This window comes from Bufo bufo, chromosome 6 (assembly GCF_905171765.1).
Source record: "Bufo bufo chromosome 6, aBufBuf1.1, whole genome shotgun sequence".
In the NCBI taxonomy this organism is placed as follows: domain Eukaryota; kingdom Metazoa; phylum Chordata; class Amphibia; order Anura; family Bufonidae; genus Bufo; species Bufo bufo.
The window spans coordinates 345,764,783-345,788,385 of record NC_053394.1 but is presented as its reverse complement, the minus strand read 5'-3'; the positions used below and the strand labels follow the sequence as shown (position 1 = coordinate 345,788,385).

The window sequence follows — 23,603 nt, the reverse complement described above, 5'->3', positions numbered from 1 at the left end:
AGAATATTATTGGTATATAACACCAATTGAAGATTGCTTCAATCAGTTTTTTGGGGGGGGGGGGCAACTGGTATATCACACCAGTAGAAATTATTTGTTCCAATAGCGTTTGGCACTCTGTGTAGCTGCAGTATCGCAGCAGAACCGAGCACAACACAAATGCACTATAATATACTTTCTATGTTAGAAAGTATATTATAAGTATATTACACCCCTCAGTAAGTCACACCTATCGATAGCACACCTATACCAGTCCTTAAAAGGACTTTTGTAGCCCTATTAGCTAGCGTTTGGTGTCCCTAACAGTCTGTCCCTGCTCCACACAGCAACCTCTCCCTACACTGGCAAAAGACTGAATGTAAAACGGCGGCCAGATCAGGTTTATTTATAGGGTAGGGGGTGTGTCCATGTGCTGAAACATCTCAATTGGCTGTCCTATACCGCTTGATGGATGTGTCATGGGTCAAAGTTCTTCACAATGTAAAAGAATATGGCGCCAGTGGACATCGGCATATGTCCACCTGTTCGGCGAACCGCGAACGTGCAAAGTTCGCCGCGAAACGACTGCCGGGCGAACCGCAAGGCTATCTCTACCCTCGGGATGTACTGTCTAATAATGTGGCGGCTTCCTTTGACACTTATTATAGGGAGTCACCTGTGGTTACACCTTACGAAGAGCCTATGCAGCTAGGGGGAGCTACGCCTAGAACTGCTGGCAAGAGCATTGGTCATATGGAGTGAGTCTGTTTTAGTTGTGGAAAGAAGGGACATTTTGTGAATATTTGTCTGTACATTCAGCGTCAAGGTGAAAACAAAAAAAGAAGTTTAATCCACAAATTACTATTGGTGGTGTGGGTGGGGAGCAAGAAAACTTACTTTTGTAATTTACTGGTAGTACCTGATTTCTCTTGTCTGCCGAGGTGGAGCTAGAGTTCAAAACTGTGGAAATTGAGGTATTTAATCGACAGTGGGGCAGGGGTTAACCTGATTGATGAACAGTTCGTTCGTATTCATGGGTTGACTACTAGTGCATTAGAGAAAAGTATTTCTGTCTTTGCAATTCATTCAGCACCTCTTACCCAGAAATGCCTGTCACAGGTGGTGAATGACATCCATTTAAGACTACTTTCACACCTGCGTTTAGGTGGGATCCGTCTGGTATCTGCACAGACGGATCCGCACCTATATGCAAATGCTTAGATCCGTTCAGAACGGATCCGTTTGCATTACCATGAACAAAAAATAAATAATAATTTTTTTAATTTTTTTTTTTTCATGATAATGCAAACGGATCCGTTTTGACTTTACATTGAAAGTCAATGGGGGCCGGATCCGTTTGAAAATTGAGCCATATTGTGTCAACTTCAAACGGATCCGTCCCCATTGACTTACATTGTAAGTCTGGACGGATCCGTTTGGCTCCGCACAGCCAGGCGGACACCCGAACGCTGCAAGCTGCGTTCGGGTGTCCGCCTGCTGAGCGGAGCGGAGGACAAACGGTGCCAGACTGATGCATTCTGAGCGGATCCGCATCCACTCAGAATGCATTAGGGCTGGACGGATCAATTCTGGGCCGCTTGTGAGAGCCTTCAAACGGAACTCACAAGCGGAGCCCTGAACGCTAGTGTGAAAGTAGCCCAAGAGTGGGTGATTTTCATCAGGAAGCCATTTCATATTTTGTCTTAGAGGATCTGCCTGCTCCAGTGGTTTTGGGCTTACCATGGTTAAGCAAATATAACCCGATCATCGACTGGCAAACGAGACAGATTCTCGATTGGAGTGAATTTTGCATAGACAGCTGTCTTAATACATCATTCTCTGTGGTTACCACTAAAACAGTACCCTCACTCATTTCTGAATTTTCTGATGTATTTTCTAAGAGTGGTAGCCAGGAGTTACCTCCGCATCGGGAGTATGATTGTCCCATCAATCTTATTCCCGGAGCTAAACTGCCCAAATCTCGGTTGTATAATCTTTCGGAACCCGAAAGAAAGGCCATGCAAGAATGCTCACCGAGAGTTTGGAGAAGGGATATATGAGACCATTCAAATCCCTAGTGGCTGCTGGGTTTTTCTTTGCAAAAAAAGGATGGTACTCTTAGACCATGTCTGGACTTCTGTGAGCTCAACCGTATTACTGTCCATGATCCCTATCCCCTTCCTTTGATTCCGGATTTGTTTAATCAGATTATCGGTGCCAAAGTGTTCTCTAAATTGGATCTATGGGGGGCATATAATTTGGTAAGGATCAAGGAGGGGGACGAATGGACGGCTTTTAATACCCCTGAGGGTCATTTTGAGAATCTGGTCATGCCTTTTGGGTTAACCAATGCTCCTGCAGTTTTTCCACACTTTGTTAATGACATCTTTCATCATCTGGTGGGGAGGTTTGTTGTTGTATATTCGGACGACATACTAATTTATTCTCCTGACATGGAGACTCATCAGGATCACGTGAAACAGGTGTTACAGATCCTAAGAGAGAATAAGTTGTATGCTAAGATGGAGAAGTGTGTATTTGCTGTTCAGGAGGTGAAATTCCTAGGTTACTTACTCTCATCTTCAGGTTTTCGTATGGATCCCGAGAAGGTCCGTGCTGTGTTGGACTGGGATCGACCCGAAAATATGAAAGCGCTTATGCGGTTTTTGGGGTTCACTAACTACTACCGTAAATTCATCTCAAATGGTCCGGACCTGAGAGTGGGTGATTCTGTGTGGCTGTCCACAAGAAACATTAAGCTTAAAGTACCTTCTTGGACGTTGGGCCCAAGATTTATTGGTCCATATAAAATCACTGCCATTATTAACCCTGTAGCATTCCGTCTTGAACTTCCTCAGGCTTTGAAAATTCATAATGTATTTCATAATGTATTTCATAAGTCATTGTTGAAGAAATGTGCCGAACCTGTTGAGCCGTCCTCCTTACCTCCCGCTCCTGTCATGGTGGACTGTAATATAGAATTTCAGATCAGCAGGATTGTGGACTCCCAAGTTCTCCGTAGATCCCTCCAGTCTCTCATTCACTGGAGAGGTTATGGACCGGAGGAGAGGATGTGGGTTCCAGCGGCCGATGTGAATGCTAATAGTCTATTGAAAGCCTTTCACAGAGCTCATCCTGATAAGGTTGGTCCTGGGTGCCTGGAGGTCACCCGCAGAAGGGGGGGTACTGTCACAGTCCCTCCTGTGACAGATGTCAGGAGATCAAAGAGACTGGCTACACGTGAAGGAATCTAACAGCCTCTTTGGTTACTTGCTTCAGTTATTATTGCTCATGGCCACACCTCTTGTTTCAGGTGTAGCTTAGTGGTCATCACACCTCCCCTATATAGTCAGACCTCACCCTTCTGGCTATGCGGTTGATATCTTCATTTGGATTTTGGAAGAGCTGGTGTGTTATCCTCCCTGGAGTCCGTGCTCGTCCATCTCTTCAGAAGTTAAGTGTCTTGCTCCTTTGTGTCTTGTTGTCCCTCCCCGTGTCTGTTGCTACTAGGCCTCAGGGAGACGCTGGTTCCTGCAACTGGGAAGAAGCAGGTCGCCTCAAGCTCAGCCCCTATAGGGTTCCTTAGGGTCTCCAGGGTCTCAGGTTACGGTGTATGGCATTCCTACCTTCGGAGTGTGTCCATACGGATAGGAGATAGGGCAAGGAGTAGGGTTATTTAGGAGGTGACCCTTCCCCTTTTCCCTAGCATTGAGGTCTAGTGGCTTTTCCCTTCCCTCCTGTTGTCAGTGTGATGTTCCCTCCCGTATCTTCCGCGAACGCTTTGTGCGAAAATGGATGAGGTGAGTATGATTTTTTTTTTCGCCATTTTAGGAAACATTGATTCGTTATCACAAAGCGCAAGGAGATTCAGCTACAAGGCGGATCAAATTTTTCCTCTATAGATATAAAGATATCAGTAAGTGTGAGACTGTAAGTATACTACGTATGTGTACTGGCATTGTTACTTGGGTGACGGTGTAACTGCCGATTTGGCAACCTGTTAATTGTAGTGTTGCTGGCATGTTAGCATTCTTGATTGATTTAATTTTAGTATTGATTTGGAACTGGCTGCCCTGGTGATAGAATGCTGCTTTGACTTTGTGGCTTTGCCGCATCTGGTTACACAGAAAACCAGGAAGGGACGTTGAATAACATCAAGGGCAGGGGTCAGCAACCTTCGGCACTCCAGCTGTTGTAAAACTACAATTCCCAGCATGCTCCATTCATTTCTATGGGAGTAACGCCAGCCTTGTAACTAGAAGCATGATGCAGTGCCAGTGCAACATTCAGACACCTTTTAGATGAGGATTGGTGCCGTGTGATGTTGATTGATATATTCTGGTAGGGTATGTGGTTATATGCACTGCTATGGGCACCAACTTGTTTATATAGACAAAGTGTGAGGTCCTGTTGCTTACAGGGACTTATGGCAATGGCGGCATTTGGCAATGACGGCAACTGTTGTTATTGGCCCGCCCTGAGTTATGCTGCAGGAGACATGAAAGTTGAAAGAAATTGACAGGCTGTTGTACTATCAAGAGCGCTGTATATCATGTGACTGTGATCTCAACCTCTAGTAGAAGCGGATGCAAACTGAAGTGTTGAATAATGAACCTCAGTGAGTTAGGCAACTTTCACACTAGCGTTTCTTGCGGATTCGTCATGGATCTGCAAAAAACGCTTCCATTCCAATAATACAACTGCATACATCCATCATGAACGGATCCGGTTGTATTATGTCTTCTATAGCCATGACGGATCCATCTTGAACACCACTGAAAGTCAATGGGGGATAGATCGGTTTTCTATTGTGCCAGATCGTGTCAGAGAAAATTGATCCGTCCCCATTGACTTACATTGTGTACCAGGACGGATCCATTTGGCTCCGCTTCGTCAGGCAGATAGCAAAACGCTGCAGTCAGAGTTTTGGTGTCCGCCTCCAGAGCGGAATGGTGACTGAAAGGAAGCAAACTGATCCATTCTGAGCGGATCCTTTTCCATTCAGAATGCATTAGGGCAAAACTGATCCGTTTTGGACCACTTGTGAGAGCCCTGAACAGATCTCACAAACGGAAAGCCAAAACGCTAGTGTGAAAGTAGCCTTACAGTATATGGCATACAGTCATACAGTGGGTTAGGCTATTGGACCTATTCTGGCCAGATTTATTTGTTACTAAGATTAAGGAGGAGAGATGTGAACTAACATGATACTGTGGTTGCCTGTAGTAATCTTATAACAAGGGGTTGAAGGAGGCAATATTTTTATGGGAGTTCTAGTGCCTTGGAGTGTAGGAGACCATCCAACTTAAGCATGGACTATAGGAAGTGGTGCAGGAGGACAAGACTGGATTGTGGGAAGTCCAGAAGCTGCTCTCTAAGAAAAATTGGTTCTCCAAGAATAGGCATTAGACTGATGTGACTTTCTTGTTCTTTCTTAATGCCTCTGTAAAATGTGGCAGTGGAAGCAGTTCTGTAATATTAAAGTGTTTTTTCAGAGAATTCAATACTAACGACTTGTTCGTTAGATAATATTTAATTGGTGGAGGTCCAACTTCCAACACCCCTGCTAATATGCTGTTGAAGGGGCTGCTGTGCTCCCATAAGTGCTGCAGCCTTTTCATACTATACACAGTACAGCGTTATACTTTGTATAAGTCATTTAATCAAAGGCCATTTGACAGATGGATATGATGTCATAGGTCGAGGAAGAGGCTGCAGCACTCACTGGAGCACCACATCCTGTTCAAAGGGCTAAAGGGAAGGGGTCCTGGGAGGAGTCAAACCCTTGGAAAACCCCTTGTACTCAAGTGATGGAGCATCTGGTGACACTTCAGACATGCGTATGAGTTAGGTCTGTAGCTAAAGGTTCCCACATTTATCTAATACAGCAGAAGCATTGCTGTATTGATATTTCAAGATAAACAAAACTCACCTGTTCTATGGGTGGGAAATAATTTCTATCTCCATATAGTCAGTCAAAAGTAACACTTAAACTCATGAGTATTGTCTTCTGCACAGTGAGTCATCAAATACAATGCATTCCAGAATAGGATCTGTACTAAAGGTTTTCTCCCCATGATGTTCTCGGCGTGATTTCAGTTACGCCAGATAACATGTTCCTGCTTGTTTAAGAAATTAGAAGGCTATGGAATGGTTACACATTGTGACATGCTACCCCACCCTCGACAAAAACTGTGACCCACCTCAAAATTGAATGTCTAAATTAAGATGTGTGGGAAAGGTAACCTGGGGATAAAATGCAATGTCTAGCACATAATGGTCAAGAAATCCTACTGTAGTGGAAAACATTCACAAAAGAAATCATATGGTCTGTATGCAGTACCCTGGACTTAGGGGTATCTGTAACTGTTTAATGTTATGTAATGTGATGCTATGCCATTTATTCCAGCAGGAGAGGTAATGATTGGCAATGTTTGGCGAGTGGGTTGGTCCTACTACCTGCCAGGGGGAATTTCAGTCTAATGAGACACAGAAAGGAGAAGAGACGAGTTCGGATAGTGGGGGGAGTGAAGAAGCACATGTCAGAGTTCCCACTCCCCAGTACCATATCTTATTCCCCTGTGAGGGAAACTCAGGAACCAGGTATTCTTATCCTGTGAAGACAACGTAACCCAGCCTCAAGAAAAACACTTGAGAGACAAGACAGCAGAGTGATCAGACAGCAGAGGGATCAGCAAAATACAGCTTTACAGACACTGCTGCAGAGTGAGGGTCAATGGCTCAGACAACCACCACCAAGTCCCAATACTACTGTTATACATTTACTTCAGGCCTGATTCTTCAAACTATATTTCCAATCCCCAGGGAGCAACAGCTCACCAGGAGCTCATTACATGTACTTTCCAGGATGAATTGCATAATAAGAGCGTTGATCTAAGGGCAGTTGTTGTACATGGTAATTGGGGAATTGGAAGCTGTGCTGAACCTGACCCTAATATGCTGGCAAGTATTGTGGTGCCAAGCAATGGTTCAGTACACTGAGAAGAGTGAGTAGGAGAATTGATAATAAGGAAAAATTGGTTCTAAAAGAAGAGATTGTGGAGTGAAAACATTTGGTGCTGAAAGGATCTGCTGCAAGTGAGATGAGCAGACAGGCTGTACACAGCTGCTGTCAGAGTAGCTGATGTTTTGGAGACACAGGCAAAAGACAGAGAGCTTAAGCAGTGTTGTCTAACAAGGCCTAAGCATTGCCTCCATGAGACAAGCTGGTGTGCTGAAACCAGTGACTAAGAGGCCTGAGAAGCCAGCGGTGCTGGGTATCAAAACCCAAGTGTAGGCTCCATGAGGTACTGCCAGTGAGCTGGGGAAAGACAGATTTTACTGAGTTGGTGTGGGCTGTATGTCAGACCTGAGTTGATAGTGAGAGACAGGCTGTCCAGAAGCCTGCTGAGTGGCCTGTTCAACAAGCCACTGTGAGAATACACTATTGGGCCAAAGAGAGACAGTAAAGAGCCTTGTGAATACTGAATACAATACAATTATTAGTGGGTAGTGATGAGCAAATTTCTTGAAATTCAGTTTGGATTCATTTTGGACAAACTGGTAAAAAATCTGACAAGAATCAAAAGTGCTCTAATTGCCCTGAAAAGCCGTGGATGACATCAGCTGCGTGCCGGGGGGGGGGGGGGGGGGGTGAACTGTCTGCCCCGGGTGCTGGCTCTCACGGGGGTGACAGGTCCAGAAGCAATGAGCGCTGCCATCAATACAGATGGAAGTGGTCATTGCTGGAGCGCTGACGCCCACATACTGCGGTGGGGCACGGGAGCGCATAGTTCCCTGCCTTCCCCACCGCCGATCACCACAATAGGATTCACGCCTAGTAGGCCTGAGGCCTGTGCGCGCCTTCCTCTGCGAGCAAGTGCCTGGACATAGGTGAGTATTTAACTTTTATTTATTTATTTATTTTATGTGCCAACTTTGGGGGACACAGGAGGACATGTGGGGGAAAAATATTATGGTGGGATACTGTGTGGGGGCCAATTATTATGGGAGGGATTACTATGTGGGGGCAATAATTATGGGAGGGATTACTATGTTAGGGCAAATTACTATATAGGGCAATTTGGGGTAAACTACTATGTGGGGCAAATTAATATACGGGGTAGTGGGTGGCAGTGTGGGGGAAATTACTGTGTGAGGGCAATTACTGTCTGGGGGCAGTGTGAGGGACACTACTGTATGGGGGCACTGTGGGGTCTATTACTGTGTGGGGGCAGTGTGGGGAAAATTACTGTGTGGGGGAAATTACTGTGTGGGGGAAGTGGGGGGGAAATTACTGTGTGGGGGAAATTACAGTGTGGGGGCAATTACTGTGTGGGGGCAATTACTGTGTGGGGGCAGTGTGAGGGAAACTACTGTATGGGGCAATGTGAGGGAAACTACTATATGGGGACAGTGTGGGGCAAATTACTTTATGAGGGCAGTGTGGGGGAAATTACTATATGGGGGCAGTGTGGGGGAAATTACTGTATGGGGGCAGTGTTCACAGAAGTCCGGGTTTGGGTTAGGTGTTGTGTAGATTGTATTATTTTCCCTTATAACATGGTTATAAGAGAAAATAATAGCATTCTTAATACAGAATGCATAGTACAATAGGGCTGGAGGGGTTAAAAAAAAAAATATTATAATTTAACTCACCTTAATCCACTTGTTCGCGCAGCCCGGCTTCTCTTCTGTCTTCTTCTTTGAGGAATAGGACCTTTGATGATGTCACTGCACTCATCACATGGTCCATCACATGATCTTTTACCATGGTGATGGATCATGTGACTGACCATGTGATGAGCGTAGTGACGTCACCACAGGTCCTTTTCCTGTGCACAGCAAAGATGAAGACAGAAGAGAAGCCGGGCTGCACGAAAAAGTGGATTAAGGTGAGTTAAATTATTTTTTAATCGCTCCAGTCCTATTGTACTACGCATTCTGAATTAAGAATGCTATTATTTTCCCTTATAACCATGTTATAAGGGAAAATAATAATGATCGGGTCTCCATCCCGATCGTCTCCTAGCAACCGTGTGTGAAAATCGCACCGCATCCGCACTTGCTTGCGGATGCTTGCGATTTTCACACAGCCCCATTCACTTCTATAGGGCCTGCGTTGCGTGGAAAACGCACAATATAGAGCATGCTGCGATTTTCACGCAACGCACAAGTGATGCGTGAAAATCACCGCTCATCTGCACAGCCCCATAGAAATAAATGGGTCCGGATTCAGTGCGGGTGCAATGCGTTCACCTCACGCATTGCACCCGCGCGGAAATCTCGCCCGTGTGAAAGGGGCCTAGATGTAAGCCAGCTTCCACGCTGTCTTACATTTAGACCATTTTCTACACCTAAAACAGGCGTAGAAAATGATGAATGCCGGCCCATCCCCTTCCCTGCCCATGACACGTCCACTTTTTTAGACTTGTAGTGAGCAGGGGAAAGTCTCAGATTTTAGTGCAAATAACCTTTGCGCCGCAGTCTGCACCAGAAATACACCTAATATAGGCATATTTTAGTGGTATCACATATAAAAATGTAGCTGATTAAATTAACAAGTCATAGGGTTAATAGCATCTATAAGAGAAAAAGGGTCTTTAAAACTAACCTTGAAATGTGGCCAACTCCTTCTGAAGAATTCTAATTGCTTCATTCACTCTTGGACAGAGCTGAGAAACGTACCAACAAGCATAGTTAGTATTAAGCACAGACCACCCGTTTCACACTGCCATTATTAGTTCCGGCACGCTGTTCTGGCAGAGAACAGGCTGTGGGAGCTGTTACCAGAATACCCACAGCCCCCACTGAACTGCCGGAACAGCCTGCCTGAACTCATAAGGGCAGTGTGGAACAGGCCTTACAATGAATATTTCGTTTTACCACAATATATCACCAAGAGTCAGGGAGGGATTCCCACTGAAACATAACCTTTAATATCACAATTAAACCTATGACAATGGAATAACAAAGCAGGCAAGCCCTACTGTGCGATACATATGTCTAGGCTTGTTATTTCATTGCGAAAATTCATAGGTTTTAATTGTAATATTCAAGGGATTTTTAAGGTTCCGAATATTCATGGCCTATCCTCAGAATAGGCCACCAATATAAGGCCTCTTGCACACGACCGTATGTAATTTGCGGTCCGCAAAAAACAGATCCGCAAAAAATACGGATGACATTCGTGTGGATTCCGTATTTTGCGGAACGGAACAGCTGGCCCCTAATAGAACAGTACTATCCTTGTCCGTAATGCCGACAATAATAGGAGGGCGGGCAAAGGCAGAGGCTGCCCTGCCTTCTTTTCACTTTACTCCTCCCCAGCCTCTGCCTTTGCCCGCCCTCCAATTCTCTTGCCTCATCGATAGGTCTGGACTTGGAGGGCGGGCAAAGGCAGAGACTGGGGAGGAGTAAAGTGAAAAGAAGGCAGAGCAGCCTGGGCACCTACACACTGAACGTCGCCCCTGGCCACTTGCGAGTGCTCATTTGCATATGAATTAAACTTTGTTTTTTCTGCTGGTGCAAATCTAAAGACAAAGACAAAGGTACCGTTACAATCCTGTATAGGTGTGCTACAGAGCCATGTAAGCACTGTATATGGCCATATGGAGGTGACAGACTCCCTTTAAAGGGAACCTGTCACCGGGATTTTGTGTATAGAGCTGAGGACATGGGTTACTAGATGGCCGCTAGCACATCCGCAATACCCAGTCCCCATAGCTCTGTGTGCTTTTATTGTGTAAAAAAAACTATTAGATACACATGCAAATTAACCTGAGATGAGTCCTGTCCCTGACTCATCTCACATACAGGACTCATCTCAGGTAATTTGCATATGTATCAAATCTTTTTTTTTACACAATAAAAACACACAGAGCTATGGGGACTGGGTATTGCAACCCATGTCCTCAGCTCTATACCCCAAATCCCGGTGACAGGTTCCCTTTAAATATCACAATTAAAACCTATGACTGTTCATAATAATAGGATAACAACAAGGCATCCTGGAAATATACACATTGACCCTAGTAAAATTGATAATTGTCTTAAGTTGAAAAAATTTAGATTTTAATTTTTACGAAATATGGCCCAGTTCTGATAGCAAATTAAATTTGTGTTCTCTGTTGATTATGTTTGTAAACAATCCTTGGTATTGCCATTTTGCTTGAAGTGGTTGCCACCAGATGGCGCTGTAGCACCAGAGTCCATATAAAACTCTTTAAAGCGGTTACCCAACCCCTATAAATAACCCCCCTAATGCCTGGACCCCTCATATAGGTTATACTTAGCCCGCTCCCCAGCACCGGCATCGCTCCTGGTCACCTGCATAACCCCTTTAAGTAGGAAGTTAGTGTGTGTGTTGGCAAGCAGTGCCTGGAAAGGACACAGCAACTAAGCTGGAGGTGTGGAGAGTTTCCCAAAGAAATGACCTGACAAAAGGAAAGCCCCAGTGGAGACTGCTAAAAAATTAGATATTGGTGGAGCCCAAGAAGTAAACTTCTGTGTAGCACCTGTGACATGCAACTGAAGAGGTGGAAGGCATGTTGCAAGAGCACAGCAGCCATTAGACTAGTGAGCTGTTAAGAACAAGACTGTTTTGTGAACTTTATTATGTGCAATGTACAGGACTTTAGTTCTGGGGCGTGTAAGTACTTATTATACTTTTGGAGAACCCATACCCATACTAAGTGTGTGTTGAGTGACAAGAAGAGACATCTGTGAAAATCAAAGCTAATAGTCCCCAGTCAGCAGACTCCGGTATAACTTGGTGCCAGTAATTGCGCAATTAGACAAACATGCAGCTTCCTGCTCCTAGAAGTCACGTATACTGCAAAGTGCAAAATAATATTGTCACCTTGTCATGTGTCACCATTCACTGTGTATTTCTGTAAGCTCCTGATAATTATAGGCCATAACCCACAGCCACCACTAGATGGGGCTGGTGTCACCCTCTATATAAGGAGAGGAGTGAGTCAGCATAGTGCAGAGTCAGTGAGCAGTTCAGTAAGTTTAGTGTAGTTTGAAGCAGTCTGAGTCTAAGCCAATCCAGTCGGAGGGAGAATGTGCAGTGTTAGAGCAAGCTCAAAGATGTGAAGCTAACACCCTAGCAAACCCTGGACCCAGCCAGAGGGAGGTCTGAAGGAGAAAGGAACAACTGCCAGAAGCAGGCCAGATGTAACAGGGAGGTATAGTGCGAGTCTGGTTGAGGTAACTTGTTTAAAAGGACTTATGGACTCTATGGCATCCATGTTCAGGAGTTGCCTCTGGTGCCTGAGCATACCAAATTACAGTTTGGCCCACTGTGAGAATCTCCACATCCCAAAATGGATCCTCTAAAAGTGTACTGTAAGTACAGCAACCTATTCAAAGAATGGAGCAGAGGAGTTTCCCTGTTGGTTGCCAGAAGTAAAGTATACACCCTGTGCCTGGATGCTTTTGTGCAGGGGTGCACCTAGTCTTTCTGCTGCAGGAGGCAAAAACTGAAACTGCGCCCCCTCCCCCACCCCATGCTAAATTCTTAACCTAACCCTTTCCCTCCAGCCTTAGGCCTCTTTCACACTTGCGTTGTCCGGATCCGGCGTGTACTCCACTTGCCGGAATTACACTCCGGATCCGGAAAAACGCAAGTGTACTGAAAGCATTTGAAGACGGAACCGTCTTCCAAATGCGTTCAGTGTTACTATGGCAGCCAGGACGCTATTAAAGTCCTGGCTGCCGTAGTAGTGGGGAGCGGGGGAGCGGTATACTTACAGTCTGTGCGGCTCCCGGGGCGCTCCAGAATGACGTCAGAGCGCCCCATGCGCATGGATGACGTGATCCATGTGATCACATGATCCATGCGCTTGGGGCGCCCTGACGTCACTCTGGAGCGCCTGGGGAGCCGCACGGACGGTAAGTATACTGCTCCCCCGCTCCCCGCTACACTTTACCATGGCTGCCAGGACTTTAGCGTCCCGGCAGCCATGGTAACCACTCTGAAAAAGCTAAATGTCGGCTCCGGCAATGCGCCGAAACGACGTTTAGCTTAAGGCCGGATCCGGATCAATGCCTTTCAATGGGCATTAATTCCGGATCCGGCCTTGCGGCAAGTGTTCCGGATTTTTGGCCGGAGCAAAAAGCGCAGCATGCTGCGGTATTTTCTCCGGCCAAAAAACGTTCCGTTCCGGAACTGAAGACATCCTGATGCATCCTGAACGGATTTCTCTCCATTCAGAATGCATTAGGATAATCCTGATCAGGATTATTCCGGCATAGAGCCCCGACGACGGAACTCTATGCCGGAAGAAAAGAACGCAAGCTACAAAACATACAGGGTAATACAGCGCCACATACATCTTACATCTAATGACTTCTCCTCTGACATAGACATACTCTTTCCTTATCTTCTCCATTCAGACCAGGCCGCCATGATGATTTCTTTCATCGGTCTCTTGTCTCTGCAGAGTTTGACAGACATGTTAGTTTCCTACTCTTCCATCCTCCTCCTAGGCTTCTGAACACCCCATCCTGCTCCCCAAAACTATACTACAGAAACAGAAAACTATACTACTGTGTCCAGTAAATAGTGTCCCTGACACTTATACTGTAGTGTCACAAACATAGTGTCCTCCTAAAATAATTGTACAAAGTTGATACTGTGCCAGGATGCCCCCCACTGTAAAAGTCCTCCCAAAAGTCCCACCAATAATAATAATTAGAGATGAGAGAATTTCATATTTTGAAATTCGTTCACACTTTGTTTGGTGGTAAAAGGTGAATTGCATTATGGATTCCGTTACCATGGACCATAACGCAATTCTATGATGGAATGCATAACGGAATGCCTTTAGAGGCATTCCGTTATTCATTCCGTCATAATAGAAGTCTATGTGCTGCATAACAGATCCGTCCCGTCTCCTTTATGCAGGGGAGTTCTCTCCTGCATAACGGAAATGGGACAGATCCATTTTGCAGCCCATAGACTTCTATTATGACGGAATGAATAACGGAATGCCTCTAAAGGCATTCCGTTATGCATTCCGTCATAGAATTGCGTTATGGTCCATGGTAACGGATTCCATAATGCAATTCACCTTTTACCACCAAACAAAGTGTGAATGAATTTCATAAGTGGAAATTCACTCATGTCTAGTAATAATGTCCTTTATTTTGCCCCAGAAGTAATAATGCCCCCATTGAGCACCCAGTAGTAATTATCACCCCTATAATGTGTACCAGTACAAAAAAAATTACCCCTTATAATGTTTGTCAGTAAAAAAATTATCCCTTACAATGTGTGCCAGTACAAAAATATAGTTAAAAATACCCCCTTTTAGTGCCCCCAGTCGAATGAATGTCCCCATAGTGCCCCCCTTAGAATGTGTGCCAGTACAAAAATGCTCCTTTTTAGAGACCCCAATGTCCCCATAGTGTTTATCCTAGTTACAAAATAATGAATTCCCCCCTCTGTGGCCCAACTGCATGCTGCCAAATAAAAATAATAAACTCAAATACTAACCTCCATTCTGCTGTCAGCAATGTGGTGACCCCGGCCTCTGATAGGCTACAGGAACTAGGACTAAAGCCGATTAGAGGGAACAGTGGGGTAGGGAGACATCACTCCTGTGCCCCACCACCGCATTCAACTGTATCGCTATCCTGAGAACAGCGATTCAGTAGAATATGCAGAGATGAGCTCTTCCACAATGGAAGCGCTCATTGCCCATGGCCCTTCTGCTGTCCCCCACTTGCCCCTACCTGGCGCTGCCTCAGATAATTACCTCACCTCTCCTAATTGGTGGTGCACCCCTGCTTGTGTGTACAAATCAGTTAGTAAAGTGCAGGATAAGGAAGATAGCTTAAAACAGCTAAAGAGACACCGGTTTGGCCTATGGTTATCTGTGCAGCTATGAGAACTGTACCATCTGATGAGACTACATTTCTGTGTAACATCAGCTGGTCCATAACAAGTAAGGCTACTTTTACACTAGCGTTTTTGCTGGATCCGGCAGGGTTCAGAAAAAATCTTCCATTACTGATAATGCAACCATCTGCATCCGTTATGAATGGATCCGGTTGTATTATTTTTAACATTGCCAAGACGGATCCGTCATGAACTCCATTGAAAGTCAATGGAGGACAGATCCATTTTCTATTGTGGCAGATTGTGGCAGAGAAATTGGATCTGTCCCCATTGACTTGCATTGGGGGTCATGCCGGATCCATCTTACTCCGCATCCCAGGACGGAAAGCAAACTACATGTTGCGGTTTGCTCTCCGGTATGGGAACGCAACTAAACGGAACAGAATGCATCTTGCAGCATTCCGTTCTGTTCAGTTCAGTTTTCTCCCCATTGACAATGAATGGGGACAAAACTGAAGCTTTTTTTCTGGTATTGAGACCCTATGACGAATCTCAATACTGGAAAACTAAAACGCTAGTGTGAAAGTAGCCTAAGACCTGTCCTAATTTGTCTGCACCTGAAGCTCTGGTAAAGAATCATTTGCTGTTAGCTTGGACTCATTTTTTCTATCCTACATTTGCACCTCAAGGTGCTGGCTGCCACGGTGGGCAGTGGGGGAACCCCCCCCCCCCCACCATACAATGTCAGATATTAAGAAAGCCACTAGGCATGGAAGCCAGGATAAGGGAGCAGGTTACCTCCTATCGCCACCCTCATCCTATCCCTGACCTCCTAACCGCATGAGCGAACCCAGATGGTAGGAGGTCTCACTAGCCTTGATGATCTCTGGTAGTAAGGTCTGGGCAAGGAGACGACCGGTTCATCCATGACACGGATGAATCGGAGTCTCACACAGACCTAGCAACTGGGAATGGTAGACAGTGCACAGCTACTGGATCGGCAGGTAAGAGCCAAGTACAAAAAGCACTTACCTGCCGCAGCAACAACGATGGCTGGACCCCATGAAACAGTACTGGAACCCTAACACCTAACAAGACACAGCACAAACAACTCATACAAGAATCAAGCACACCAGTAACTGCCTGGACCCCCAGGATGCATGGTGGCCCCCGGCAGAGCTGCGCACTGACATTTGGTTCCCCCTCCGGGGAACCCCAGGGACCCCCTTCCGGAGGTACAGACAAGCAGGGGAACATCTAGCATCCATGCCGGACAGAATACACCAAACACTGACCAGACACGGAACAACAACTAGACGTACAACAACCCCAAAACATATACCCACACCAAACATAACAACAGGTAAGGTAGAGAAAATGGAGGAGACATAAGGAAGACATCTCTGGAGACATAGATGTCCCATAAGGTGGCCCTCAAGGACTGGGCAGATGGAATAGCACCAGCTCCTCAAGACACTGAACGCAAACTGAAAACAGACAGGCTCACAGCTCAGAACATAAAAGCCATGAGGCCACACCCAGCTCCACTTTGCTCACACCTTAACCCCATACACACCAGAAATGGGAAGAGAACCAAACTTAAAGATGAAGTGTCAAAACATGTTGTCACCGGCAACAAGCATGCATGGCAAAAGTGTCATGGCCCACTACAGCAGACCATGACACCAGCCGTGAAACTGGCATCACGACAACAGGGACCCTGCCCTGCACTGTAAAACGTCATCAAGGGTACCTCAAAAACCATCATGCAGGAGAACCCTAGAACCGTAATGAGCCCCTAAGGGAAGAACCGGTGCACCCTTCCCGTCACTTTATGCTGGCCCAGGGAGTTCCCGAAAACCGTGAGTATGACTAATGCACCCATCGGGCCACTTACACTCACGTGTGGCCCGGTCGCTGCACATGGCATCAGAGAGACCTACTCTAATATTGTGTGGCGAGCAGACCTGAATTCCAATTGACAATGCCCGGCTAGTGGGCTGAGGACAAGCAGTTATTGACGCCGGGGGCTTTTATGTATAGTATGATAAGGTCCCTGAGATGACTGAGAGACAACAGTGTTAGTAAAGCATTAGAAAGGTTGGAGTAAGAGATAACACCATGTGGAGCTGGAAGCCCTCAGAATGGTCACTTGAGATTGAGAGAGCTTTGAAGACTGGTCATTTTGACAGACTGTTGTAAGGAAGCCACATGAGTGACTCACTGTAATACAACCAGTGTCTGTAATGACCCTCTTCCTGCAACTGGAGAATGGCAGCACCTAAAACCCAGAGCAAAAGGGCTATAAATAGGGAAGTTACTCTCAAGCTGATTTGTGTTTAGCTATTCCAAATTAAATCAAGTGGTACACCATGTGAATGCAACTGTCAGTTGGTCTGGTGTGATAGGTAGCAGTCTAGTGGCTACAGAGACCCTTGTAAGAGTTGGGGCACTGACAAACAAGAGGCTGGCGCCTTGCAAATAACACCTGAGTGAGGAATGCTGCTGAAGGGTATGGGCTCCCTTAAATGAATGGCAGTATTCAATTGGACCCTGCAGAACCTCAGCCTTGAGAGATTTGTGATGTGGTAGATAGTCCTCCAAGGCCAAGCAAGAAACTGTTTAAATTACTGCAAACATTCTACTAATCTCCTATTTAAGAGTATTGCCCCCAAATATGACAGAAACCACCAAGCTTATTGTATAGTGCCTTGCAAAAGTATTCACCCCCTTGTCATGTTTTGTATTTTAGTGCCTCACAACCTGGAATTAACATGGATTGTTTGAGGATTTGCATCATTTAATTTACAGAACATGCCCACAACTTTAATGATGTTTGTTTTGTTTTTTTATTGTGAAGCAAACAACAAATAGGACAAAATAACAGAAAAACTAAATGTGCATAACTATCCACCCCACTAAAGTCAATACTTTGTAGAGCCACCTTTTGCGGCAATCACAGCACCAAGTCGCTTTGGATAAGTCTCTATGAGCTTGCCACATCTTACCACTGACTAGGCCATTCCAACACATTTACATGTTTCCCCTTAAACCACTCAAGTGTTGCTTTAGCAGTGTGTTTGTGGTCATTGTCCTGCTGGAAGGTGAACTTCCGTCCTAGCCTCAAATCACTCACAGAGTGGTACAGGTTTTGCTCAAGAATATCCCTGTATTTAGCACCATCCTTTGCCTCAACTCTGACCAGTTTCCCAGTCTCGGCTGCTGAAAAACATCCCCACAGCATGATGCTGCCACCACCATGTTTTACTGTGGGGATGGTGTTCTTTGGGTGATGTGATGTGTTGGGTTTGCGCCAGACATAGCTTTTTTATCTTTGATGGCCGAAAAGTTCAATTTTAGTCTCATCAGACCAGAGCACCTTCCTCCATACATTTTGGGAGTCTCCCACATGCCTTTTCGCAAACTCACAACGTGCCTTTTTGTTTTTAGCTGAAAGTAATGGCTTTCTTCTGGCCACTCTGCCCTAAGGCCTAACTCTATGGAGTGTACGGCTTATTGTCGTCCTATGTACAGATACTCCAGTCTGCTGTGGAACTCTGCAGCTCCTCCAGGGTTACCTTAGGTCTCTGTGCTGCCTCTCTAATTAATGCCCTCCTTGCCCGGTCCGTGAGTTTTGGTGGGCGGCCGTCTCTTGGCAGGTTTGCTGTTGTGCCATGTTCTTTCCATTTGGTTATGATAGATTTGATGGTGCTCCTGGGGATCATCAAAGATTTGGATATTTTTTTATAACCTAACCCTGTACTTCTCAACAACATTGTCCCTTACTTGTTTGGAGGGTTTCTTGGTCTTAATGGCAGTGTTTAGTTAGTGATGCCTCTTGCTTAGGTGTTGCAGCCTTTAGGGCCTTTCAAAAAAGGTGTGTATATGTAATGACAGATCATGTGACACTTAGATTGCACACAGGCGGACATCATTTCACAAATTTTGTGACTTCTGAAGGTAATTGGTTGCACCAGAGCTTTTTATGGGCTTCCTAACAAAGGGGGTGAATATATACGCACATGGCAATTTTCTGTTTTCTATTTCTAAACAATAGTTTTATTTATATATTTTTCTCATTTCACTTCACCAACTGAGGCTACTTTCACACTAGCGTTCTGCTGTCCGCTCGTGAGCTCCGTTTGAACGGGCTCACGAGCGGAGCAGAACGCTTCCGTCCAGCCCTGATGCAGTCTGAATGGATGCGGATCCGCTCAGACTGCATCAGTCTGGCGGCGTTCAGCCTCCGCTCCGCTCGCCTCCGCACGGCCAGGCGGACAGCTGAACGCTGCTTGCAGCGTTCGGGTGTCCGCCTGGCCGTGCGGAGGCGTGCGGATCCGTCCAGACTTACAATGTAAGTCAATGGGAACGGATCTGCTTGAAGATGACACCATATGGCTCAATCTTCAAGCGGATCCGTCCCCCATTGACTTTACATTGAAAGTCTGAACGGATCCGCTCAGGCTACTTTCGCACTTAGAAATTTTTCTAAGTTATTAATGCAGACGGATCCGTACTGAACGGAGCCTCCGTCTGCATTAATATGATCGGATCCGTTCAGAACGGATCCGATCAAGCGCAAGTGTGAAAGTAGCCTTAGATTATTGTGTTCTGATCCATCACATAAAATTCAGATTAACAAAACATTGAATTTAAGGCTGTAACTGTAATGTAACAAAATACGAAAAAAGTCAAGGGGGGGTGAATACTTTTGCAAGGCACAGTACCTCAACAAGTGACTGTAACCATGATGCTAGTGTGGCAGTAACTAGCATGAGTGTTGTACCTCTGCATGAGAATACAATGAAAATAAATACAATAAGTTTTTCTGTTTACAACAAAAAGTATCTGTAAAGTTCCAGCAGGGCATAGCTCCCTGATGCCAAGTTAAGACACAAAGTTGTCTAATGATATCCCTAGATGCTTCTATTTTTTTATACTAAGCTTACAGAATAGTTCTTATTCATTATTCTTATCTTGCAAAGTCTCTATAAGCCATTAATTGTAAGGTATTGTGTGCATATTACCTTGTTATTCAGGTTATCTCTGATGGGCCTTTCCAGAAAACCAGTAAAGAGATTGTACAACCAACTGTAAGACGTAAGAGCAGGTTAAATAACATCAACATTAAATCAGATATTTATATAAAACTGACTAAGAAAGATTTTGGATGCAGACAGCTCATCCTTGTTCAACAGGTTTTCTATTAACGCATTTTAATCCGGTGACATATTGTGTTTTTAGGAGCACTTCTAGATACATCTTTGTAAATCCGCTTATGGGAAATATGAGTTTTACATTTTCTTGGAACAGGAGAGATTAAGAAGACAAATTCAAATACTACATAATCGGTTTTCTACCTGGCTCCTCCAGACAGGTGCACTTTTGCGTTTTTCACTTCAGAATTGCAGGAAGAAAGAGACACAGATGGACGGGCTGCTGAGTCTTTCAAAGTAGTAAACTGAGCTTTTAATGTTACTCCAGAGACCCGGAGAGAAAAATTGCCATTGTCATTTCTGTTATAAGAGTACACAAACAGAATACAAACTTTCAGACGTGAGGATCGTAAGAAAAATGACTTATTGTACAATGTGTATGCACAAAATTTTAAAGAGAACCTGCCATCAATCTGTATGATGTAATATTAAAGCTAAATTTGTGGGCACACATACATTGTACAAATTGCTAGTCAAAGGCCCAGAATTTAATTCCAGCACCAACTCCAAGGGTCCGCAATATTGGTTATCTCCTGGGTTACCTGGTCTGTATCCTCCATACCTTTACTGCAATAATGTTTATTTGTATTCTTTCCTACCCCCAAGCATTTACCCTTTGGCCCCTTTCACACGGGCGTTGCGGTAAAATGTGCGGGTGCGTTGCGGGAACACCCGCGATTTTTCAGCGCGAGTGCAAAACAATGTAATGCGTTTTGCACTCGCGTGAGAAAAATTGTGCGTGTTTGGTACCCAAACCCGAACTTCTTCACAGAAGTTCGGGCTTGGGATCGGTGTTCTGTAAATAGTATTATTTTCCCTTATAACATGGTTATAAGGGAAAATAATAGCATTCTGAATACAGAATGCATAGTAAAACATCGCTGGAGGGGTTAAAAAAAATAAAAATAAATGTAACTCACCTTAGTCCACTTGTTCGCGGCCCGGCATCTCCTTCTGTCTTCATCTGATCTCTGTGCAGCAACAGGACCTGTGGTGACGTCATTCCGGTCATCACATGGTACATCACATGATCTTTTACCATGGTGATTCCTCAAAAAGGGTGGTAAAAGATCATGTGACGTACCATGTGATGACCGGAGTGACGTCATCAAAGGTCCTTGAACTATAATTAATGCTCACCACAGGTCCTAGTCAGTAAAGGGGACAGAAGGAGATGCCGACATCGCGATCAAGTGGATTAAGGTGAGTTAATTTTTTATTTTATTTTTTTTAACCCCTCCAGCGCTGTTTTACTTTGCATTCTGTATTCAGAATGCTATTATTTTCCCTTATAACCATGTTATAAGGGAAAATAATACAGTGAATAGACTGTCACCTAGCAACCATGCGTGAAAATCGCACCGCATCCGCACTTGCTTGTGGATGCTTGCGATTTTCACGCAACCCCATTCACTTCTATGGTGCCTGCGTTGCGTGAAAAACGCAGAATATAGAGCATGCTGCGATTTTCACGCAACGCATAAGTGATGCGTGAAAATCACCGCTCATGTGAACAGCCCCATAGAAATGAATGGGTTGGTATTCAGTGCGGGTGCAATGCGTTCACCTCTCACATCGCACCCGCGCGGAATACTCGCCCGTGTGAAAGGGGCCTTTAACAATGCACATGTGTTCTGCTAGCCTGGTGATAGTCTGAAACAGCAGATACTTAAATTCTGATATGTTATGTTTTTTTAACAATCAGTGCTGTATTGACTACTTGGGGCTAGAATAAACTGGGGTGATGGTGGTGATACTCTCATATCCACAGTAGCATTTACATTTGCCTTTGTGGATTTTATACTGACCTCTTTTCCCAAAAGGTGTTTGTGGCTGAATTGTGAGCCCATACTGCCCATTTTGTAAGTTTTTTTTATATTTTTTATTGTGAGATTTTAATTATGATCAAATAAAAGATGAATTTGAACTTGTGTGGTTTCATATATTTGGTGTTTTATGTATGTGAGGTGACATATCATCTCTGCTTATTGACTAAGAGAGAGGAGGTGCACATTTTGCATAGTATGCCACATACTTTGGGTGTATGATTAGTAGACACTCTGATCAGTTCAATAGAAGATATAATGTAGTGTTGGGACTCATCATATTCATAACACGGTCAATAGTAAAAACCAGTTGTCCATTCATACATTTCCAGGAGGAACAGCATACAGTAAATACTACAGATAAGGGTGCTCTGTTTGAGGCTTCCGTCACAGATTTGTTAGTGTAAATAAAAATTTGCTCTGCTATAAAAACGTTTACCCGAATGGAAACCAAAAGGATCCCATTGTAGTCAATGTCAGTTATGTGCTCTATCTGGCACTTTCGTTATTTTCATTCTTCTGCTCCTATAACGGAGCAGACGAATGGAAATAGCTTGTGCAGAAGTGAAAGCAGCCTAAGATGCTCCATTATGGTGATTTCATGAGAAATGCAAGTTCTCACTAAGATAGATATACAGTACTCATTTTAAAATGATTTCATTTGATTTAAGATTAATTAATATTAGCCCTGCACCTACAGTCCTTAAAAATAGTTTTCCATGCTTACATTAACCAGTGTTTCACCCTCCACTGGCCAAACACCTTGGCCATTGCACCTTCAACATTTAAATGAACGTCTGTTGGCGGTGTTGGGAGAACCTCAATATGGGAAGTGTCAAATTCTTCAACAGTTATTCTATGGGATAAAAGGATAACATTTTGATACTGTAATAAAATTCAGATTGTGAGTAGCTGTCCTTTATCTTGTTATTCCTTACCCTGTAATTGCATAGTCAACGTAGCCAAACACATGTGTAGACCCAATAATATCTGGAAGATGGTCATGTTGAAGCATGTGTCGAAAAACTTCTTTTCCTTCTGATAAAACTAGGTACACAGTATTTCAATATTAAGCTATGGTCACGGATCACTTCTACAAACAGGACAACTGTTTTACTGTATGTGTGAGGTTACTTACTGTAGTCCAACCATTTCTGAGTGACCCGCATAACAACACCAGGACTACAGTTTCCACACAAAAAGAGACCACTCCACCAGACCAGCCACACTAGTTTCATTCTCATTCTGAAAATAAAGTTATATGTAAATATGTTGAGGAATTCTTCCTAACCGCTTTTTGTTTCATGCATCCATATGATGGAGCTTATGGCACTTTAGCAGCATATGAACTGCAGTTCTACCCCTTGCTGTTGGTTAACTGATTCTTTACGTGGACATTCTAGGTAGCTGACAGGCTGCTTAATAATTTACTTGTATGTCCCTTTTGTATATTTAAAAATGTAATTATCTATCTATCTATCTATCGAGTATTAGCAAATTGGTTTATAATGCTATGGTAATATTTTACTCATGTCATGTACTGTTACACCAGCAGATATCATATGACTGACACTGGGGATGGAGCTAACCACTCGACCCCCTTTCTCCCACCACCACTGCCTTTGACCGAAGTGGTGAGATCTAGCTAGATTCATGAGGAGAGAGAGCTCATGTCCATCAGCTCCCTCTCTTTAGGGCCTTGAGACCAGAAATCCATCTCCACTGTGAGGAACA

At 44.5% G+C, this 23,603-nt stretch overlaps 1 protein-coding gene across 1 annotated transcript in view; it reads right to left on the bottom strand.

The window, feature by feature from the left end:
* The window catches only part of LOC121005725 (lipopolysaccharide-binding protein-like), a 99,597-nt gene extending 76,491 nt beyond the window's left edge, over positions 1 to 23,106 (bottom strand). Inside the window, exons 1-6 of the mRNA XM_040438493.1 lie at positions 23,008 to 23,106; positions 22,808 to 22,916; positions 22,597 to 22,725; positions 20,188 to 20,343; positions 19,855 to 19,918; positions 9,593 to 9,653 (exon numbers count right to left, since the gene is read on the bottom strand). Of these exons, the coding sequence (XP_040294427.1) occupies positions 9,593 to 9,653; positions 19,855 to 19,918; positions 20,188 to 20,343; positions 22,597 to 22,725; positions 22,808 to 22,916; positions 23,008 to 23,038 (550 nt within the window). The 5' untranslated portion in view covers positions 23,039 to 23,106. The remainder of the gene's footprint in view (positions 1 to 9,592; positions 9,654 to 19,854; positions 19,919 to 20,187; positions 20,344 to 22,596; positions 22,726 to 22,807; positions 22,917 to 23,007) is intronic.
* Positions 23,107 to 23,603: the final 497 nt, after the last annotated feature.